A 17,551-nucleotide genomic window follows, 5' to 3' on the forward strand; every position below is an offset into this window, starting at 1 on the left:
GAAAGTTCCAGAGTAGAACCACCATGGCTACAAAATCTGACAGATGACCAAAGAGGTGGCTTCCAAGGCCACACCTTGGCTGGCTCCTGTTGACAAGCACGGTTGGTTCCCTGGGAGCTGAGTGCTTGACCCTGCGTGGCAGGGAGGGAGAAAGGCCGCCCATGCCAAGAACCCAGTTTCACGAGCTCACGACCTGGGCCCCCCCCCAGTGGTCCCGCCCTCCCAGCCGCCCACCCACAGGCCAGGTACTCACCGGCAGCATGAGCATGGTCCCGGGGGGGCCGGGCAGCCCATCGGCCCCAGGAAGGCCTGGGCGTCCAGGGGGACCCTGTGGAGGAGGGGAAAGGAAGGTTGGGTCAGCGAGCGGCCAGGGCAGGCCGGGCTGTGGTGAGAACAGGGGGGTGGAAGACGTGGCCCACCCGGGAAACACCCTGAAAGTGCACAGAGGGTGCAGGATCCCATGGCAGGGAATGTTCCAGAAACCCCAGCTCAGAGAAGGGAGGGACATGGCTGTGAGCTGAGGTTCAGAAAAGGCAGAGGGTGAGGAGGGAGGGAGGCCTGGCTGGGTCTCAAGGAATTCAGGGAGAAGAGAGACGGGAGGTCACCTTGCACGGGGGGAGGGGGGGTCAGCCCCGTCATTCTAGGAACCCCCTCCCTGGTTTTACACCAACAGGAAACAAGAACTGGAGCCTCAAAGGCCCAGTTCCGCCCATGCTGCCCGCGGGGGCTCAGCCTGCATCTGGCTCCACCCGCGGCCTGGGGTTGCTCAGACGGAAGCCGGGACCAGGTGTCCACGCGCTTTGACAGACGCGTGCGGGAATGCAAATGGCACGGTGCCCTCGCCAGACCCGCTAATGTGGTCTCTAAGGCAGGACTCGACAGACATCCCAGGACTGGACTCTCTAGAGAAATCCGGCCAGTTTCGGGACTGTGCGATGCAAAACCAGGGAGTGGCTGGCTTTCAGCACCACACGTCCTCACCCGCCATTCCGCTGGCGCAGGGAGCTGGGCTAGGCCGCAGCCCTGACACCAGCAGAGCTCGAGTTATGCAAGAACAGCAGCCCTCCCTGTGGCCTGTCTGGGACAGTGGCTCCGTGGCAGAGGAGGAGGCAGGCCAGCTCAGTACTCCAGAGGCCAGCCAAGCCCCCGACTCCTGCCATGTCCCTTGCTACAGAGCCAGACGTCCCTCCTCTGGGCGCCCGAAGCCCTGGCCCTGAGAAGCAACGTTGCGGAGAATCTTCCTGTATGGCCCAGTCTGACCGGGACAGTGCTCAGAGGTCACCCAGACACAGAATGACAACTCTTCTCCCTACTAGCCCAAATCCTATTCCTGTGAAGGTCACCCTTGGCACTCACCTGGCCCCTCCCCAGCACATGCCCCATGAAGGGTGACGAGCTCCCCCTCACCTCCTGCCCAGGAGGACCGGGCTGTTGTGAGAACCCCGAGGTCCGGCCACGGTTTACTCTCCCGGAACCCGCCCAGTCTTCCTGGGGCCACGAGGCCTCCACCTCACCGCCCTGAGCACTGCTGCAAAGCCACCGGGCACTGACACAAGATGCCCCCAGACAAGTCCCCGCACAGTTGCCTCTGAAGGCAGGGTCAGGGTCAGGGCCAGGGCCCCTAGCCGTGGGCACCCTGACGTCACACACCGCCTCCCATGTGACCCACAAATACCTGCAAGTCCACACCCCGCTCCGGGCCGTGGGCCAGGCCCTGGGATAACACCCACCCAGAGCCACACATGCCTGCTCCTCTCAGCCCCGCCTGCCACTCCTGGTCCCATCGTGTCACACTCACAGTCACCAGGACAGCACAAAACACAACAGCAGAAAGAGAAAACACAAGGGCCCTGCCACAAGGACCCACCAGGCTGCAGTACTCAGAGCGCCCACCAGGTGTCACACGGGAACCGCGGTGGCACAGCTTCATTCCCACCCCCCCCACCCCGCCCCCGACACAAGGACATGTCCTCTGACCCTGGGCCAGGAGGGGTGAGTGGGGAGGGTCGAGACCCGCAGAGGTCTCCAGCAGAGGAGGGACAAGGCGGGCTCCGGGCAGCGAGGCTGTGCCCGGCAAGGACACAGACGGCGCAGGAGCTCTGCCGCTGCCACTGCTGGGACCCAGCGGGCAGCCTCGCGCCCACGGGGCTCGCTCCTCCCGGAACCGCCTGGCCCCGGCACGGGGCTGAGCAACAGCCGACCTCTAGGGGTGTCTGAAGGGGGCTGGTGCTAGCAGCACCCGGGTCAGGGCCAATTTGAAGACGGAAATCAATGTGCCTGCTGTCACCTCCACACCCAGGGACAAACTGAGCCACAGAGCAGGGAGGATGCAGGGACAGCCCCACCGCGTGGTAATCTCAGGGACCCGAGTCAACCTCTCACCCTTTCTCCAGGGTCACCGACTTGGCCTACAGGACCAGTGGTTCCGGGAGGTCCAGGAAGACCCTAGAATGAAAAATAAAGTCAGCACGGAGTTAAAGATGCAGGACAGGCAAAGCCCCTCCCACCAGGCTCAGCCAAGGTGCAGGTGGGGGCCGGGACCGCTAGGCTCCAGGTGTCTGCAACAGGGGCGAACCCCCTCTCCTCCATCCAAGAGATTTGAGGGGTGTCACCACCCCTGCCCCACCAAGAGCGCCTCCCTCAAGTCACAGGAAAATAAAACCTGATACTCACGGCGGGGCCTTCTGGGCCAGGCGGCCCCTCGACGAGCATGCCCTGGAAGGGACAGAGAGAGGCGAGTGAGACCCGGCCGCCCTCCCAACACCCGGCCCCAGCTGTCTGCACAGCCTCCAGCTGGGTGGCCGAGAGGCCCACAGACCCCGGCCCCTGGGCAGCTCCTGGCTGTCCTGGTGGGCTCACGGGCAGCAGAGTCTCCAACAGGGGCTGTGCTGGGGGCCGCAGTGACTGTCCCCCTGGCATCCCAAGGCTGAACAACAAGCCCTGGCCAGTGGCCAGTGACTGAGAGGCTCCCGTAAGAGCAGAAGCGAGAGAAGCATCTGAAGATGCCACGACGGGGGAGGGACCCGACCACCGGGCTGCCTGGTCTGCCGCCCGAGGGAGGGGTGGACCCCAGGACACGGGGTGGGGAGGGGGGCCGGTGGATCCGGGGAGATGAGGGAAAGAGGCATCCCAGGCCCCAGGCTGGATTTCTGTCCCCAGCCAGGACAACTGTCAGGCCTGGTGCTGTGGCCTCCAGCCCTCTCCTCCCTCTGGGTGGTAAATGCTTCCTCCCGCGCACACAGCAGCAGCCCAGAGCACGTGGGGCGCCCGGCCACATCCACCTGGGTGCTCAGCTGCCCTCCCTCCCCAGTCACCCCCTCACCATCAAGGCCCACCTGCCTGGAGCCGCCACCTCGCTCGCTCTAACCCTAAATGGGGACAAGACCTCCTGCCCCTCAGTTGCCTGAGCCCCAGGAGAGGCGACGTGGGCAGCGACGTGGGCAGCGACGTGGGCAGCAGTGGGACCGGGGGCTACAGCTCCCTGCTGGACAGAGACCCTGGCCCAGGAGGCTCTCTCCGCTCTGGGACCCCCATTTCCAGCCCCTATTCCAGGGCAGGGCTTCTCCCTTCACTTCTGACCTGTCAGTGCCAGGGTCGGGCACCCCCTGCCCTACATGTCCTTCATGTTCCACGCCCACTTCGGGGGATCGGAGGCAACGTGCTCCCGCCCGGGGGGGGGGCGGGGAAGGGAATCCCACCCGGCAGGATCTGCACACTGAGAGGGCAGCAGGATGGCACCTGGGACCCCGCACGCCGGGCTGGACGTGCGAGGAGCTTCTCCCGCATGCTGCACGGTATAGCCACGTGTGGGGCAACGAATGGTGGTGCCCCCTCCCCGTTAATTCCTGTGACCCCCGGAGCAGGGTGAGAGGGCACAGCACCAGGAAGGTCTCCCTGTCTTCCCTTCCTCCAGACCAAGGAGAAACCAGCACGGCCACACTTGGGGTGACTCTGCTGCGAAAGGGAGCAGCGCTCTTGGGGAGCCCGGGCAGGTGCCGTGGTTTGCACGCGGCCCTCAAAGTTCACGCTGGGAACCTAAGCCCCAGGGCAGCAGCGCGGGGAGGCGGAGCCTTTGCCAAGTGACCAGGCCCTGAGGGCTCTGCCTTCAAGCACAGACTGACGCCGTGTTGTGGGAGTGGGTTCATTGTAAAGGAGAGTTTGGCTCCCTTCTCTCTCTCCCGCCTTCTGCCGCGTCATGACGCAGCACGAGGCCTCGCCAGACCCCGTGCCACGCTCGTGGGTGTCCCAGCCTGCAGAGCCACGAGCCAATGAACTTCCGCTCGTTGTCAACTACCCGGCTGTGGTGCTCTGCTACAGCGGCACAAGGCGACCAAGACAGCACACCGCCAGTGACGAAAGGGTGTGCCCGGCAGAGAAGTGCGGCCGCCAGCAGGCTGGGCACCACAGGCTGGTGACGGACACACAGTCAGGGGGCTGCAGAGCTCCCCAGCACCCCCCATTCTGCCCAGCAGGGCTCCCCAGTCACGGGGAAGATGTACGCTGTGTTCACACAGACGTACATTCAGAGAAACACGTGTACGGATGATACATACAGAGAGTTCAGCCAAACAGCCTCTGAAACCCCAGCTTCCCACTTCCCCTCTGACAACGACAGCCGGGAAGGCTCAGCACATGAGCTGGGATTAAGTGGGAAACCACTGGCCACGCAAGGCCCGGGGGCCGCAGCTGTCTTCCCAGACACACACGCCGTTGTTCTCGGGGAACTGGGGCGAGGCGGGCGGGGATCTCCCGAGAGATCTGACCCCAGATGGCTCCAGCTCGGCTTGGGAAGGAAGCTGGGAATGGCCGGGTGCACGGGTACAGCAGAGGGGATTCCTGGACCTTCCCAGGCAGAGCTGTGGCCAGTTCCACACCCAGCCCAGCCCAGCACCACCGCCAGCCACAGGGGCCACCAGGGCAGCAGCACGAGGGGGGGGTCTCGCCATGGTTGATAAAACTGCACCACATCCTGGCAATTTGCCAAGAGGGCGCTTAGGTGCTCTTACCACAGAGAAAGTAAGAAAGGACGTGAGGGGACGGGTATGCCACTTTGCTCGAGGTAGCGGTCACTCCACCATATATACATACACCAACGTAAGTACAGCAAACATCGTTAATCACATGCGATTTAGAAAAAGAAATAAAAGATCTCAGACTTTGCTGAAGTCAAAACAATGCTTAACCAAGGTCCACCCATCTGTCAAACAACACATTAAAAAACGAAAAAAACAACAGCAGAAGGTGGAGATGGAGATTCAGATGCCCCTGAGGGACGCCCACCAGCTGGCCTAAGCCCCTGGGTCTGGCCCTGCCCGGGCCCTGAGGTCCGGCACAGCTGAAGCACCGGGGCTGAGAAACCGGCCTCCCCCCAGCTGAGTGGATTCTTGTCCTTTTAAGGAGCCTCTGGCCGGGCCGCCAGGGAGCGGGTGCATCTGAGCGGGAAGGGGCCCGGCCCGTGTGTGGTATGGGTGCACTGCCCGAAAGGGACACCGTGTGAGCAGGTGCCGGGAGGACAGGGGACGAGTCTCCCAGGACTGGGCCATCTGTTCACGTGCGGCTAAGACTCTGAGGCCATCTGGCGATGCTCCGGGCTGAGAAATTCCAACTATGTACGTGCTCTCTCCAGGGGACCAGCCAAAGGCCCAGGGACACTCTGAGCAGGCAGGGGCTGGGAAAGAGTGACTGCCGGCTGGGGGAGGAGGACTTTCCTTAACGCATCCAGATGGTCCCGTTTTCCCCCCAGCGAAGAGGAGATGGGATTTCTGGAGCCGCGTTTGCGCTGGACCACGTCTGCTGCCTCAGCCCGCACCTCCAGCAACACCGCCCCCACCCCCTGCCACCGCCCGGCCCAGCGGATCACAGCGCGTCTCGCCTGTGGGGTGTCCAGCCCCTGACCTCGGCACCTCTGAGACCCCAGGGTGGGCCCCATGAGGGACAAGGACGTCCCAGCACAGGGAGGGGCCCCCACCAAACCCACCGACCCAGGAGGGGCATTGGGAACATCCCGTCACAGTCCCACATTGCGAGACACCAAGTCACCCATGACCCCACTGCCTAACCCAGTGGGCTTCACTCAGCAGGGATCTCGGCACAGGGCTGTTTTGTGTAACTCCCTTGGCGAGGCTCCAAGCAGCCCTCCAGGTTCAAGTTGCAGCAAACTTACTCCAAGTGGATGCGTAAAGGCGTGGACAGGCGGAGCCGTGGCTGACCACTCCCGCCCCACGGCCTCAGCAGACTCACAGCGAACCCCCGCCCGCCACCTGCCGCCCTCCGCCCGCCACCTGCCTCCTTCTAAAACGTTTCAAGTCCTTTGTATCCCAGGTAAGACTGATACCACGAGGCACCCAGACTTGCGTCCAGGGCAGAGTCTTGATCAGTGCATACCCACCCCCTCCCTCAAGGCCTAGAACATTCTCCCCCCCTCCGGGGCTCTCCACGAGTCTCAGTGACAAGCAGGGTGGGCAGCCTGTGAGGTCAGGTGGCTCCTTGCACTGACGAGTGCACAGCGGCGCAGAGCACCCAGGGGCCTGGTCGCACCCCACATGCCCACACGCCCCCCAGCAGCAGACGCCCGTCCAAGAGGGGCAGGAAAACGTCCTCACCGGCTCGATGATCGCTGGTTCTCCCTTTTGGCCTTTCTCGCCGCGAGGTCCTCCAATCTGGAGATGGTAGATACGGAGGGAGAGAGAATGAGAGAGAGGGAAGAAGGAAGTCCACGTGACGCAAACCCGCGGACTCGGCAAAGCCACGGCGCCTCTCACAGCCAGGCCTCTTCCCCGGGCCCAGACCAGGCCTCTTCCCCGGGCCCAGAAGGGCCAGCGTGAGCGAGAAGGCAGGCAAGTCCCCAAGGCCACACGGCAGATGGGGGACAAACGGCTGCTACAGGGCCGTGCAGCGGTGCAGACTGTGCCACCGCCGCACTCTTCCCCGTCACACCCTGAGCGCTGAGAGCTCTGCACGAGGACGGCTGAGGGATGGCACACACACCCCTGCGCCCACCCAGCCCTGCCCTGGGAGGTGCCCGTGCCCTCTCACCCCTTCGTAGATGGTGTCCTGGTTCGCTGGCATCCCAGGCCCGATCTCCGAGGGGGAGATGGTGGGGTCGTAGTACGGGTCGTAGTAGTTCTCGTCGAGGTTCCGGATGGTTTCTTCGGTAAACTCCCCCTCCAAGTCGTCCCTTCCTTCCCCGGGAGATGGAGCTGGCTGCAGGGCACAGGAGGGAGCAGCAGCGTCACCCGGGAGAGGGCGGCCTCTGACAGGCACCGTGCCGCACCACGGACACCAGGTGAGCTGGACAGAGACCACGCCCTGCTCGGGCTCTAGGCCCAACACCCTCAGGACTTCAAGGCCACACAACTGGAGTCTGGAGTCCCACCTGTGGGACAAGGTCCTGGGGCCCCTGGTAGCCACTTTACTACCTACTTCCTCCCACAATGAGGAACATCAACCCAAACCTGCCCAGGGCGCCGCGGCACCCCACGCCAGCTGCACCACACACCCATGGCCTCCAGGTCTCGAGATGACACGTCCCTGACCCCACGACCACAGACACAGGGGTTTGGACCCCTTGGAACCAGGTGTCCTGGCCGGCACTGAAGAACCCAGCATCACACGGGCGCGATCTCTGAGCGCCTGTTACGCGCTGTGCTGTGGGAGATTCCTCCCCAGCCCAAAGACCCCACCGGCCGTGGAGGCGGCAGTGCCCGTGCCGTGTTGTGAGTGAGCACCGAGATCCAGAGGGGAGAGGTCACTCTCCAAGGTCACGGGCAGGATTTCAAGCCAGGCTTCCTGATGGGAGGCCCAGTAACCAACGATGCCTGGCCTCACGGTCACAGCTGTCTGCCCAGATCCTGGCTCACAGGCCTGTCTGGCCCTACCGTTCCCCGGCCACAGGTGGGGACTCTATGTCTAAGCAGGTCTCTCCCTGTCAGTCTCCACCCAAACCCAGGGAGACCTGTGGGCTGGGGCCAGTTCGCAGATGAGAGCACTGAGTAACTCAGCGCAACAGAGATTCCAAACTTGCCGGGCAACAGCATCCCCTGGGGAGCACTGAAATAGCCCCGCTGCAAAGAGCCAAGGGCCACGGCTGGCGGGCGTGGGGACACAGAGGCCACCCACGGACACTCCAGGTGGAACGGAGAAAGGAGGCAGCTCAGGGTCCTGACCCTGCCCTGGCCCTTCTGCCTTCCCCAGGACCAAGCTGACCAGAAGGAAAGAAATTACGTTGGAGGCGTTGGCGGTGTCAACAGTGCTGGTGGGAATCTCGGCGCCTGCGCTGGGGTCGGTGGGCTGGTCGGGGTTCTCCACGCCCTCGCCGTAGTTGAGGTCATCGAAAGGGGAGGCCGTGTAGTAGTCCTCGCTGGGCACGTAGTCGTAGTCCACTATGCCAGGGTCCTCTTCCTCCCCAGCCCTCTCGCTGGTCTCGGGTGTAGGGGCGGCGTCCGTGGGGGGCAGGGTCAGCTCCTGGGCACCCAGGGCAGGGACACAGAGTCAGGGCCAAGGCGGGGTAGTGGCCACGTGCAAGCACCTCTGAGCATGAAAGCAGGTGGCAAAGCCAGGTCTGTGTGACCTGTGGACCCAGGGACAAGGCAGCCTCCATCCACCCAGGTGGGACAAAGGAGGACGGCCCAGCCACCAGCCACTCAGTTGAGGCCACTCAGTTCCACATGGGAAAAGGGTGAATCATATCTCGAAATTTAAAGAAGCAAAGTAGCAGAACATTCCGGGCTCTTCCAGCAATATGGGACAACCAGGTCATCTTTCCCCAGAAGGACACACTGACAGACACTCACAACTGCTCACACGTGGCCCGCCCTCCAATCACGGACAGTGTGCCGAGGACGTCATGGCCACCCTCCCCACAGTGCCCACTGTCACGCTCGCTGCCCTGGCCGGGCACTGCTGGGCACGTCCCTCGGGCGTCTCAGCACTGCTCACACTCGCTCCAAAGTCTCCCGTGCTTCCGAGCCGAAGCAACGGCAGCACAGAGAGGGGAGGACCCTCAGACTGACCCTCAGACCACGCTGTGACCCACCGGGGGAGCCCTGAGCTCGCCTCTCGCACCACAGCTGCACCACTGCTAAGGAACCCAAGACCCAAACTCGTCCTGCGGCCTCATCAAGCCAGGTGGACACAGGATGGGGACCAAGGGCCGTGCCCGGCTGCAGTGGGAACCATGCTCCAGCACACCTCCCATCTCCGGATATCCGGCACGGAGGAAAGCCCAGCACCGCCTGTGAGTGCAAAGCTCGGGCGGCCTCGGGCGGCCACTCCACCTCCAGCCTCCCCCCAGAAGCCTCCCACCTCTTCCGGCCTCACCCTCCCTGTGCCACACCCAGCCCAGCCCCCACACAGCACAGACCTCGGGGATCTCGGTGGTTTCTCTCGCAGCTTCCACGGGCTTCTTGGTGGGGGTGGGCTCCTTCCCCAGGTCGTCCGGGTCCTCATAGTAGGGATACTCATAGTAATAGGTTTCACCCTCGCCGTCCCCTTCTGGGTACTGAAAGTGAATTGCAGCCACGTGAGGCGGGAGCGCAGCCTGCCTGGCCTCTCCACCTGCCTGCCCGGCTGGGAAGAGCAACACCGCCAAGTCCGGCCGGGGGTCCCGGATGGGGTCTTTCCCTCCCAGCCCCTGGGAAGCTGAGCCAGCTTTGCCAGAAGCCCAAGAGAAGAAAAGTCCCCTTGAGCAGAAGTCAGAGGAAGTTGAACCCTAATGGTGTAGACCTCTCACCCTCTGGAACCTGGGGCCAGGACACAAGACACGAGACCAAACAGTGGCTTCACCTGGCCTTGTAGCTGCCACTGAGCTCCCGGCCCACAGCCCCAGGCTACAAAGCCCAGGGACCATGGGAAGGCCCTCACTGGGACAGAGAAGGTCCTGCCCGCGGAGCCAGGAGGGGCCGGGAGGCCTGGGCTGCAGGAACTCAGCCGGCAACTCCATCCAGCCCCGTTCTTGGGGTTTGTAAGACGTGGCCTGGGCCACAGGATCCCAACCTTCACGAAAGCCACCCGTCCTCCTCTTCCGACTGGAGGTGAGAAGGAAGCCCGAGGAGAATACACAGAAGGATTTAATATCACTTAGCAAAAGTTGAGAGTCAAACTTGACCGGGGGTAGGAGAGGTTTTCACGTAGAGGCGGCAGAAGCGCCAGTGCGGCAGACCAGGTGCCGCTGGAGTGTGGGGCCGGCGGGTAAGGAAGGCCACCCTGCGGCCACAGTCGGCCCCAGTCAGAGGGACAGAGTGTCAGGCACATCACTGCCACTCTGGGGTCAGAGGACCGGCCATTCTACGGTGGACACTTGTAAGCCATGTCCCCTTTGGTGAGCTGCAGACGGCCCCCCAGCAGATGGAGTCCACGGGGCACCTGCAGCAGCCCTGCACAAACACCCCCTTGGGGACATAACCCGGAAGGTGACAGACACCTGGCCTGACTCATCTAGGAACACATTTGAAAGGGTAAAGGAGAGGGTCATCGACGACAGCCTCTGCGACTCGTCACCGAGGGAAGCCCTGTGCAGTAAAGTGAGTCAGACATTCCAGGATTCACCCCCAGGTCCACTCGTACTCTCACCCGGCAGGTTTATTTAAATGCAGGGTCCCATGGCCCGTGTGTCCCTCCACAATTACCCTGCTTGCTGGACCCCACCCCCTCCCAGGGGGTCTGCCCATGGCCCCACCATGAACCCAGCCGGAGCTGACTCACATATTCATCTGGATTGGGGTCCTGCGACTGTGGGGTGTCAGGAACCGCAGTGTCACAGTCAGGGCTGTAGTGCTCGCAGTAATCGTAAGCTGCCCGGTGGTCTGAGACAAAGAGCAGCTGCTGGATGTCACCCTGGAAAAGGACAGACGCTCATGAACAAGCAGCACACAGAACACTCACATGGGGACTGGGAGACCCGGCCTTGAAACAAGAGAGAAGCCCAGGCCAAACCTCAAGGGGAGTTTGTCCTCAGAGCCAGACTCCCTGGAAGCTGCAGCCCACAAAAGCTGCTCAAGCTAGGCTAGTCCATCCATCCATCCACCCCACTCTTCCATCCATCCATACATCCATCCATCCACCTATCCCTTCACTCATCCATGCACTTGTTCATCTATCCATCCACTCATCCATCTGCTCATCCATCCATCTACCCAACCACCCAACCATCTATCCACTCATCCATCCATCCATCTATCCATCCACCCACTCTTTCATCCATCCACTCTTGCATCCATCCATCCACCCATCCATCAACTCATTCATCCATCCATCCACTCTTCCATCCATCCATCCATCCACCTACCCACTCATCCATCCATCCATCCATCCATCCATCTATCCATCCACTCATCCATCCACTTGCCCATCTATCCATCCACTCATCCATCCACCCATCCATCCACTCATCCATCTGCTCATCCATCCATTCACTCATCCATCTATCCATCCATCCATCCATCCATCCATTCTTCCATCCATCCACTCAACAGCCATTACTGTGAACTTACTTAGCTCCAGCCACTGCATCACACACCAGAGATGCAGCTATGACCCAGACCCACTGCTTTATGGTGCCCACATTCTCCCTAGGGCACCACAGACTTGTCTGTGCCCTACTGGTAGATCACATCTGCCAGATCCCATAGCCACCAGGCTTCCTCTGATGCTCCCATGGGTCCCACAGCCTCTTTCTAGCCAGCAGCTCCTGAAGGGCAGAGCCTGAGTGGAGTCAGAGAATGCAGTGCCCTGGGCCCAACCCAAAGGAGCTGGTGACCATCCTGCACATGTCAGAACCACCGGTCCCAGCAAGGAAGCTGTGCCCACCCTGCCTTTCATTTGGTGAAGCATGTGAGCCCCTTCTCTGCTGGACCCTGGGCTGTGCCCAGAAGGCAGAGGAAGGCACACGAAGAGACCAGATGTGGCCTCCCACCTGCAGGACCATGGCAGTGCTGCAGGGATCTGTCATCTGAAGTCACTAAGTGTGGGTCCACAGATGGCCCCCCGGGGGCTGTGAAGCAGGGTGCCGATGGTGTGTGTCGCCCTCGCCCTGGGGACAGGATTCACTGCCCTCTGGGGCTTCCCAAAGGCTCTGTGGGAAACTGGTCCAGAGATGGGCTGAGGTGGGGGTGGCTCACTGTCAGAACAGGGGGGCAGCCTCAGTGTGGAAAAGCCAGGCCCCACCTGTCCCTGAGGCTGGTCCCAAATGCTTGGGCCCCCACCTGGGTTTAGAAACCTCATATGATTTGTGAGGAGCTCGGACCTCAGAACTGCCCCAAGCAGACCTGACTCCGTCCAGACGGCCCTGCAGAGTGGGAGCTCCCTCCTGCCCTGACTCCGGCCCACGTCCACATCCGGATCTGCCTCCGGATGGCACGCAGATGGACACTCCTTCCTCAGGACACTGTGCCGCAGCCCAGCCGCAGCCTCCTGCCACCCGCCCCTGGCCTCGCCCTCTCTGGAAGGTGGAGGCGACAGGGCTGTTGCTTTCTCAGGTCTGCCGGTGCCCAGTGGACACAGGTGCCCGTTCACTAACAGGACCTGCCAGGGAAACCACTGTCACCTCCATTTGACAGATGGGGAGATACAGCTCGGACAGGAGAGGTCACTGGTCCTAAACACAGGGCCACAAAGGTGGTGGCTGGGACCTGGGGTCCTTGAGCCCAGCGCAGCCCCTGACCACCAACTAGCTGCCCCCAGCTGCTCTGTCCTGCACCTCTGCGGGACGACGGAGCAGCCCGGGCAGAGGTAGATGCCCCCTGGCCAGCGCCGGAGACCCGAGGCCTGGGAGCTCCCCTGGCTGCCCACGTACCTGCTGCCTCATCTGAACCTTCAGGGAACTGCGAGCCCTAACATCACCTGACACCATACGCAGCCTTGCCGAGCCCTCGAACCCGGGTCCACCCCCTGCAAGATGAGCCAGGACAGTGGTAAGAGAGGCATTGGTGGGGGCCACACTCGCCCTGGCCCTGGGCTAGGGCATCTCCCAGCCTGGTGGTGGGGAGGGGTCCTTTCCTGCCAGACTTCAGCTCCAGGGCTATAGCCCACAAGGGCCAGGTGTGGCGGGGCAGGGCATGGGGAGTGACCCCAGACAGCTGCCTGCCACCGCCCTGCCCTGGGACCCCCATCACAGCAAACACAGGGGCATCTCCAGCGGAAAACTGGAGATGCCCAAATTAGATACTTCACTCTACACGTCACGCCGCTGCTCCCCACCTCCCGAGGCCAGTAGAGCTGCCCACTTGCCTGCCTCTCTCTCCTTCCCCCTCTCTCCCCTCCCCCCTCTCCCCTCCTCCCTCTCTCCCCACCCCTCTCTCTCCCTCCCCCTCTCTCCCCTCCTCCCTCCCTCCCTCCCTTGGACGTCAGAAGCTCTCGGCCCGTGTTGTAAACTCCCCAGCAGATGAGAACCATATGACAGGAACAGTGAATCAAAACCACACATTTTTATTAAGCAACACGACTTCTGGTTCAAATTTCATCCAATTCAATACAATATTTTTTCCTTTCAACTAGCAACTCGACATCTGAATCTATAACCTCCAAATGCACTTCACGGCAGCAGAAGCCTCAGGGCCTCGGGGGGCAGCCGTGGCCCTGGCACCTGCTAATCCCTCAATCTAGCAGCCACAGGGCTGCCTCCTGCAGACCGCAGGCTCCTCGGGCCGCGGACATGTCCCGCACACTCTCGCACCCGCGTGCCCAGCAGAGCAGCCACACCTTGAGGGCCCTGCCTCAGGTGGCCTGCGCTGGCCGCAGTGGTCACACGCCGCCCACGCACACCTCACGACGACCAAGTCCCAAGGCTGGGTAGCAAACACCCATGAGCGGGCAGGAAGCCAGACGTGCCCCAGTGCCCAGCCCGGCTCCCTGGCCTGCCGCCACCTGCCCGCACTGCGCAGAGCGGGCGCACAGTCAGTCCAGGTGGGGCGCGAAGCCCTCCATCCCCAGGGCACCCCCCACCGCCTCCCCAGCTACACGTGCTGGTTTAAAACCATCTGCTCACCAAATCCTCAAGTGGACTTTGACACCGGAAAATGTGCCTGTTTGTCCTGTGGGAATGCCCAGCAAAGGGCAGGGGTCAAAGGGGAGGGAAACTGCTGCAAACCCACCTGCGGGACTCGGTGAGCCCACCTGCCTCTGCCCCGGGCCACCGGTCACCGCACCGTGCGGAGCCAGGCGCCTGCCTCCCTCGGGGCTGCACTTGGTCAACTGTCCTGAGCAAGATGAGGTCACAACTGATCCAAAAGCACTGATGGGGGCCAGGGGGGACAGAGGCGGCAGCCCTAATGAGCCAGGGGCACAGGGCACCTCCCTAAAGTGCTCCTAAGTCCCTGAAACCCGAGTCTGTCGCTGACCCGGCAAATGCTGTGATGGATGCAGGGTGGAGAGAAGTCCCGGCCTCCTGCCCCATTCTCCGTCACACACGTGTCCTGACACTGTGAACCTTGGGCCCCCCGAGAGACTCACTGTCACGGGTCTGGAGACCTGGGATTCAGGAGCCAGGAAAGCTCCAGGGATTTCAGGATGTGGCCAGAACTGGACCCACCACTTGAGAGCAAGAACACCTTCCTGTGCAGGAGCTCAGGAATTCCTTCTGGGACACTGAGCTAGAGGCTCCTCTCCGGACGCAAGTGACGGGCGTGTGGAGACCACCCGGCCTGGCTGTCCACCAGCCAGGCCACCCCAGCCAGCCTGCCCCACTCAGACAGGGAACCTCGGCCTCACTCGCACCCCACCCTGCTGCGTGGACCAGACGGCCCTGCTGGAAGCTCAGAAAAGCCCTCGGCAGGGCTCTGCCTCCCACTGGACTCCTCCTCGCTGCCATCAGATGCAACCTCAGAATCCTTCTCAACCCAGGGCTTTTGGCAGCCACTACCCAATGCCTTGGAGCTGAAGCACCACCCCGGACACCCCAATCTGATACATACCACCTTTCAGATACAAAACTAATGATTGAAACTCCATGGCTGTATTTTGAGAGCATTTCCATGGTGCCTCGTGTGATACGAAGCTCCAAACTACAGACTGAGACTCACTTACTAAGCCTCCTCCCTTGGCGAAGCCTTTCACAGCACTTGCTGGCGGTGGCCCCTGCTTGGGCTTGGTGCGTCTGTGTTTTAGGGGGACAGGGACAGGCAGCTGGATCCTGGGGCTGGTTCACGACGCTTGGCTATGGCCACAAAGACCACACAGAGATGCCTCGGGCTGCAGCTGCACAGGACCCAACACGGGGCCTGCGCGAGGCTGCCTGTAGGCCAGGATCACCCGGCGGGCTGCACCCAGCCCTTCCTCTGCCCTGACCCCAGGAGCCTGCAGAAAGGCCAGCTGCTCCCCTCACCCCCCAGCACCCAACGGTCCCTGGAACCAGCCTCACGCCCAGCCCAGCAGTGCCTGTGGCTCCCGTCTGTTGTCACATCCAACTGCCCGGTGCCACCGCACACATACCCTGTCTCTGGCCAGGATGAGGGACGTGACCCCTAACCTTCCCCAGAACCGCCCCTTCCTCCCCTTCCCGGCTCCTTTCTCCCATCCGTCCTCCTGCAAATGATCACAGCCACTCCTCCCTGTGCCAGCCCCTCGCCCTGGACAGGACGTGCAGTGTGATGAGTCACCCGCCCCGGGCCACCGAGCCGTGAGGGGAGGCTGTGAGGTGCTGTCTCACCCTCTGCTGTCCACTGCTTTCTCACGGAGTTTTCCAGCCCCTGCAGGGCCAGACAGCCCCAGACACAGGTAGGGCAGCCAAGCAGCCCCACAGCCCACCTCTAGGCCGGCAGCAGGATCTGGGGTTGCCTGGTGTGTGCGTGGCCGTGTGTGTGTGCCTGCGTGTGTGTGTGTGTGTGTGTGGTGTGTGCACGGGTGTACATATGTGCACACCTGTGTGTGGTATGGTGTTTGTGCAGGTGCATGTGTATATATATATATACGTATATGTGCATGAGCGTACATGCATTGTGTGTCATGGTGTCTATGCATGTGTGTGCATGTGTGTATACATGCATGTGTCTTGTGTGTGTTGTGTGCTTGTGCACACAGAGCAGGCTGCTGACTGCAGAGGGCACTGGCAGTGACACCGAGGTGCCCAGGACTCAGTCCCCTCTTGCAGGGCACATGCGCAGTTATTGTCGCAGAGCTACATGGTACGAGTCCAGGCCGTGGTACCAAGTCACACGTCCTGTACATGGGACGACCTTGGGTCCCCGCTCCCCACACCCCGTCCCATCGTCCATGTGGCCCTAGGAGCAGGGGCAGGCACCTGCCCAGTTCTCCAGGTGAAGTCAGGCTGCCCCTGTTCCCGGGCTGAGCCCTGTAACCCGCACAGCTGGCCCTGTGGCTGCCAAAGCTGCTGCCCAGAGCAGCAGCTGGCGGGCGTTTTAATGCCATCCCTGGCTATGAAAACTGACCACCGCTTTCCCCTTTACACGCCTGCTTTCTGCCCCCTGCCAGGTCAATAAATCTCTGCCAAGTGCCTGGAAGTTTCCGCCACTGTGTCCAGCGGTCATTACGGCCATTCTGCTCCGCTGTGCAGCCTCTGCGCCCTTGGCGACATCAGTGGCCCAAGACAGGCTGGGCGGCCTCGGAAACCATCGCGCTCGACCACAGTGGGGGCATGTTGTCCTTGGCTCTGGCAGGGCCAGGAGCATTTTGCTGAGAGAATCAGTTCTGCCTTTTCCAATAATGAGATTGAATCCACACTGTGTTTCTGTTATGAGCCGAGGAAATTGCGAAGTTTTCACTGCAGCGCTTTGCCACCCCGGGGGCTGTGGAGCCGGAAACGGGAGCTCGCCAATTAGAGAGGCTCTGCCGCCAGGGCCTCCAGGCCACGTTGCGTCTTGTGGCCTCTCCCTGCAATCGCACGCCCTCTCACCCGCTAATTCTGCATCCCCCTTCAACCCAATCCCCCGTCCCTGGGGAGAGCCAGCCCCCGCCAGGACGGCCTGGCATCCGGGCCCCCTCCCCATCCAACCCAAACAGGTTCCGCAGGGATCCCAGCTGAGCACTTTGCTTGCCCTGCGGGTTTTATCATCTAATTTTAGCCGGAGCACTTCATGCTCGTAAACGGAGAGACACAAACCATTTGAGAAGACAAACCCTTCTTGTTCCAGGCTGCGGGTGAGCTGGTCGGCAAGTGTGTTGTCCGTGGAGCAGAACCAAGAGGGAAGCGCCGAGTGCCCGGCTGCCTGCCGGCCCTGGCCACGTGTCTCCCCGGCGCCCACTTCCCTGGCCTGGCAAGAGGGCCAGGCCTTCCAACCCCCCTGCAAAGTGCAGCCCAGCCTCAGTGAGTGTGCTGACTGCAGGCTAGAGAGGGTCCGGGGGGTCCCCAGCTGTGTCACGGGACGGAGGGAAGTGGACCCTGGCGTGCCTGGTTCACAGCCCAACCGTGCCCCTGGCCAGCTCCGCGGTCTCGGGCACGTTCACGCACTCTCCTCGTCTGACAGCGGGGACGGACACGACACCCACCCCACAGGCTGCTGGGGAGGGCGGCATCCAGCCCTGGGCCTCTGCAAACAGGGCCGGGCTGTGGCTGCGTTTCCCCATGGTAACAAGTGACAGACGCAGCCCCACATGGACAGGG

At 62.2% G+C, this 17,551-nt stretch overlaps 1 protein-coding gene across 2 annotated transcripts in view; it reads right to left on the bottom strand.

The window, feature by feature from the left end:
- The window catches only part of COL5A1 (collagen type V alpha 1 chain), a 153,850-nt gene that overhangs the window by 77,786 nt on the left and 58,513 nt on the right, over positions 1-17,551 (bottom strand). For both annotated transcript variants that reach the window (XM_069477046.1, XM_069477044.1), the window contains exons 5-12: positions 10,702-10,833; positions 9,362-9,499; positions 8,224-8,463; positions 7,036-7,203; positions 6,603-6,659; positions 2,674-2,715; positions 2,383-2,445; positions 254-328 (exon numbers count right to left, since the gene is read on the bottom strand). In XM_069477046.1, coding sequence (XP_069333147.1) covers positions 254-328; positions 2,383-2,445; positions 2,674-2,715; positions 6,603-6,659; positions 7,036-7,203; positions 8,224-8,463; positions 9,362-9,499; positions 10,702-10,833 — 915 coding nt within the window. The remainder of the gene's footprint in view (positions 1-253; positions 329-2,382; positions 2,446-2,673; positions 2,716-6,602; positions 6,660-7,035; positions 7,204-8,223; positions 8,464-9,361; positions 9,500-10,701; positions 10,834-17,551) is intronic.

The sequence above is a fragment of the Eulemur rufifrons genome, chromosome 7, assembly GCF_041146395.1.
Source record: "Eulemur rufifrons isolate Redbay chromosome 7, OSU_ERuf_1, whole genome shotgun sequence".
Lineage (NCBI taxonomy): Eukaryota > Metazoa > Chordata > Mammalia > Primates > Lemuridae > Eulemur > Eulemur rufifrons.